The sequence below is a fragment of the Alnus glutinosa genome, chromosome 8 (assembly GCF_958979055.1).
Source record: "Alnus glutinosa chromosome 8, dhAlnGlut1.1, whole genome shotgun sequence".
Lineage (NCBI taxonomy): Eukaryota > Viridiplantae > Streptophyta > Magnoliopsida > Fagales > Betulaceae > Alnus > Alnus glutinosa.
The window spans coordinates 8,299,037-8,303,216 of NC_084893.1; the positions used below are offsets into that span (position 1 = coordinate 8,299,037).

General features: G+C 40.1%; 1 protein-coding gene across 1 annotated transcript; it reads left to right on the forward strand.

Annotated features, from left to right (window-relative positions):
* The first annotated feature begins 1,429 nt into the window (after positions 1–1,429).
* LOC133876076 (uncharacterized) lies at positions 1,430–3,913 on the forward strand. The gene is made up of 4 exons (XM_062314369.1): positions 1,430–1,675; positions 1,776–2,615; positions 2,720–2,827; positions 3,878–3,913. The coding sequence occupies exons 1-4, from the start codon at positions 1,430–1,432 to the stop codon at positions 3,911–3,913; spliced, it is 1,230 nt and encodes a 409-aa protein (XP_062170353.1).
* Positions 3,914–4,180: the final 267 nt, after the last annotated feature.

Here is a 4,180-nt window from a genome sequence, read left to right on the forward strand (position 1 = left end):
TTTGTGGACCCAATTTCTTTACTTTGTTTGTTTTTGTCTGCTCACTAGGACTTGTCATTGTATTTTTTCTTTTGTAGGACACATAATGTATCCAGAATTGATAATGTTTGAGGTGTATCATAGTGGTTGGTTCAATAGGGAACATAGGGTCACCTATGTAGGTGGGGATGTAGCACATTTCCCTGACACAAATGATAGAGACGAGGTGTCATTTATTGAGGTAGAGAGAGTAGTTAAGACTTATGGGTATGTTCTTGGTGACCTAATTTATTACAATATACCTACTAAAAGTCTAGATGAAGGGCTACGGCTTCTATCTTCTGACCATGATGTCCTTTTAAATGATGGAGCACTACATTGGGCATGGAATTGTAGAGCTATAGTTGGCTGCCTTTGTTGCAGTTGATGTACATGTAGATGTACAAGGAGAAGAGGATGGTGTTGATGAGGAAGAGGAATATGAGAGACAGACTGTATACAGAAGTGATGGTTTTTTGGATGAGGTTCTAAGTGATGATTCTGATGTCTTTGACTTAGAAGGTGATGGCCATACAAGAGGGGGATTAGATGATGGTGAAGGAGGAGAAGTTGAAGTAGGAGTAGATCAAGGGTTTGGAGTAGAAGAAGAAGATGGTGTAGATTTAGGGTTTGAAGATGAGGCTGTCGAAGATGGTGTAGATCAAGGGTTTAAAGTTGAGGCTGCAGAAGATGGTCATGAAGAGGGTGAGGATGATACTGGTTCAGGAAATAGAAGTGATGTACTGATCTCTCCTACTCATAGTGATGAAGAGGATGTGGGTGGGGTTGAATCTAAAAAACAGGCCTATGTCCAAAAGAGGGTGCCATTTAGTGCAGAAGATATGCTAAATCCTATTTTGGTGACAGGTGACACTTTTAATGATGTCTATGAGTTTAGAAAAGCCATTAAACAGTTCAATCTACTGAAGGGGAAGGACTTGGCTTACCAAAAGAATTCAAGGAAGAAACTTATTGTAGTGTGTGCAGATAAGAAATGTAATTACAGAGTTTATGGAAGACAGTTGAAGGATGAGGCAACATTCATGCTGATTTCAATTAAGCCTAAACATACATATGCCAGGAGATACAAGAATTACTTGATCACTTCAAACTGGATAGCTGAGTGGTGCATGGATAGTTTTAGGGATCAGCTGAATATGCCTATAGACGTCCTCAAGAAAAAGGTGAAGAAGAAGTGGAATGTTGATATCCATGATAGTTCTTTGTATTGGCAAGGAAGAAGGCACAAGAGACCATATTTGGGAAGTTGGCAGAGCAATACTATCATTTATGGGATTATTGTGCAACGATTAGAAGCACAAACGTTGGGAGTTGTATCATTTTAATGGTTGAGAGACCTATGCCCGAAGTGCCTTGTAGATTCCAAAGAATGTACGTATCCCTCGCAGCCATGAAAAAAGGATTTAATGATGGATGTAGGCCTATGATAGGTCTTGATGCTTGCTTCTTAAAGGGGGTTTACAAGGGGCAGTTAATGGAAGCTATTGGAAGGGATGCCAATAATAACATGTATCAAATTTCTATAACGGTGGAAGAGGCAGAGACCAAGGATAGCTGGACTTGGTTTCTGAAGGCATTATTGGCAGACCTTGGCCGTAGTCCGCATGGATGGACCTTCATTTCAGATAGACAGACAGTAAGTACCTCACCATTGTTTTTGTATATAATTTTATATGATATTCCAATGACTGTGTATTTGGTTTTAATATGTGCAAGGCCTCGTACCAAGCCTTTAGGATGTGTGTCCTAATGCTGAGCATCGTATTTGTGTGTGGCACTTGTATGCCAATTTCAGAATCGATGGTCATCCGGGGGTGCTACTGAAGGACATGCTGTGGAGAGCTGCTTCAGCATACACACAGATTGAATTCTATGATGTAATGGAGGACATTAAGGGCATTAATGTCAAAACACACGAGTACCTTGCAAACGTTGACCCTAGAACTTGGTGTAGGGGATGGTTCAACACACATGCAAAGTGTGACCTCCTACATAACAATTTGTCTGAATGCTTCAATTCATGGATCGCCAAGTTCAGGGACAAGACCATCTTGATAATGTTGGAAGGAATTAGGGGCAGTTTAATGAGAAGGTACTGCAAGGGTAGAAGGTTTGTGGTCAATTTACCGTCGAAGACATGTTGGTGTAGAAAGTGGGATGTAACTAGTATCCCATGTGGGCATGCCATCTCATCATTATGGCTTGGTGGAGGCAACCCAAAGGACTACTTGAGTCCATACTTTCGCAAGGAGATGTACTTAAAGGCGTACACACCCATCATTTATCTTGTACCAAGTGAAGAACAATGGGTGAGGATAGATCAACCCCAAATTGAACCACCTAAGTCAAGGACAACCATAGGGAGACCAAAAAAAGTGAGGAATAGAGGACAAGAGGAGACATCAAATCCATACACAGTGAGAAGGGGTGTGAACAAGAATCAATGTGGGAAGTGCAAGAAATATGGTCACAATACACGAACATGCACTTTGAGGAAGAGGCATGATGAAATACGAAAACGTAGAAGATCTTTCTACAGAGAACATGCAGGAAATACTGACTGCAATCTTGATAGGGTAAGTTGTTCATTTGGCTGCATACTTTTATAAACCTCTTGTTTATGTAATTAGATGTTATTTAATCCTACTTTGTTTGCCATGTTGTTCATTTGTTTTTGTAGTTGGATGGCTCCTCCAGTGCCTCACATGTGGTTTATTCTACTGACCAACCTCCAGTGCCCCACTTGTGTATCATCCCACTGCACCAATACAGAGTGCCCCATCTTTGGGTAATTCAACAACTAGTAGGGGTCAAAAGAGGACAAGAGGAGAGGGTTCGATCACTGCATCCACACAGCATAGGGATCAAAGTAGGACAAGAGCATCTGCAAGCACTGCCAGTAGGAAGCAGGTCACTTTGGGTTTGGCCAGTAGGATAAGAGCATCTGCAAGATTGAGATCTGGTGTTACACAAGCTAGTAACCAAAATAGCAGAGGCAAGCTTGTAGTTGATCTCACTGGGGACCCCGCTGGACCACCCAAAATTCCTGGGAGTGGACCTGCATGCTCATGGGGTCCTCCAAAAGGTGGCATCACTTTTAAAGTTGCCCCCCCCCCCCCCCCCCCTGATTTTGATATTAGCAAAATGAAAACAACATCTATTGACATTTCGCCGCTTAGTTTTGAAGGAGTTGCAGAGATGAACAAGGGGAAGATAGTTGCAAGAAAACATGACAATGGGAAGAAGAAGATTTGGCAAGTCTGATGTGTGTTGTTTGCTGGTTATGATGGTTATTATGGTTATGTAATTTGAGGTTGACTTATGTAATTTGACAAAACTACTTTTTTGGAAGGTCATGAACAACATGGTTATGTTATTGAGGTTGACTTATGTTATTGTAGTTTGATTTATGTAACTTTTTGGAAGGTCATAAACATGGGTGTTGATGGTTATGTTATTATAGTTTGACTTATGTAACTTTTTCGGAAGGTTTTGAACAGGGGTATAATTTGATGGTTATGTTATTATAGTTTGACTTATGTAACTCTTTTGGTAGGTCATGAACATGGGTGTAATTTGACTTATCTTACTTTTGGACCAAGAATATAAGTGGATTGGGTATCTTTGTTTTGAATGCCTTTATTATTGGATTGGGTTGTAATGTTATCTTTTGATAGTTTATGCATACAGGGTGAAGGGCATATGTATATAGAAGTGCATCTGTGCTTGAAGGCCATATGTATGTAGTCTATCTTTTGCAGGTTTGTGCATTTTTGGCAGATGGAAGGGCATTTGTTGTTTTTTGCATTGGTTCATTTGTGCATTTGTACATTTGTAGATATTTGTGTATGGAAAAGTAATTGTGCATTTGTAGATATTTGTGTATGGAGGATCGTTTTTGGAATGTCATTTATGCATTTGTAGATATTTGTGTATGGAGGATAGTTTTTGGAATGCCATTTGTGCATTTGTAGATATTTGTGTATGGAAGGGCAGTTGTCCATTTGGTAGATCAATCATATTTGTACACATTTGTGCATTGATGCTTATGTTGGTACCATGCCAAAACAGGCAGCATGAGTTACAAATGACATGGTACCAACATTTCATGGTTTCTGTTTGACAACAACATTGCAAAGTG

Excerpts from the sequence above, each read along its gene's own strand:
- LOC133876076 (XM_062314369.1), top strand. The coding sequence starts at position 1,430 with ATGAAAAAAGGATTTAATGATGGATGTAGGCCTATGATAGGTCTTGAT. Across the intron at positions 1,676-1,775 it reads TCATTTCAGATAGACAGACA|GATGTGTGTCCTAATGCTGA; the intron begins GTAAGTACCTCA and ends CCAAGCCTTTAG. Across the intron at positions 2,828-3,877 it reads ACAGAGTGCCCCATCTTTGG|ATATTTGTGTATGGAAAAGT; the intron begins GTAATTCAACAA and ends GTACATTTGTAG.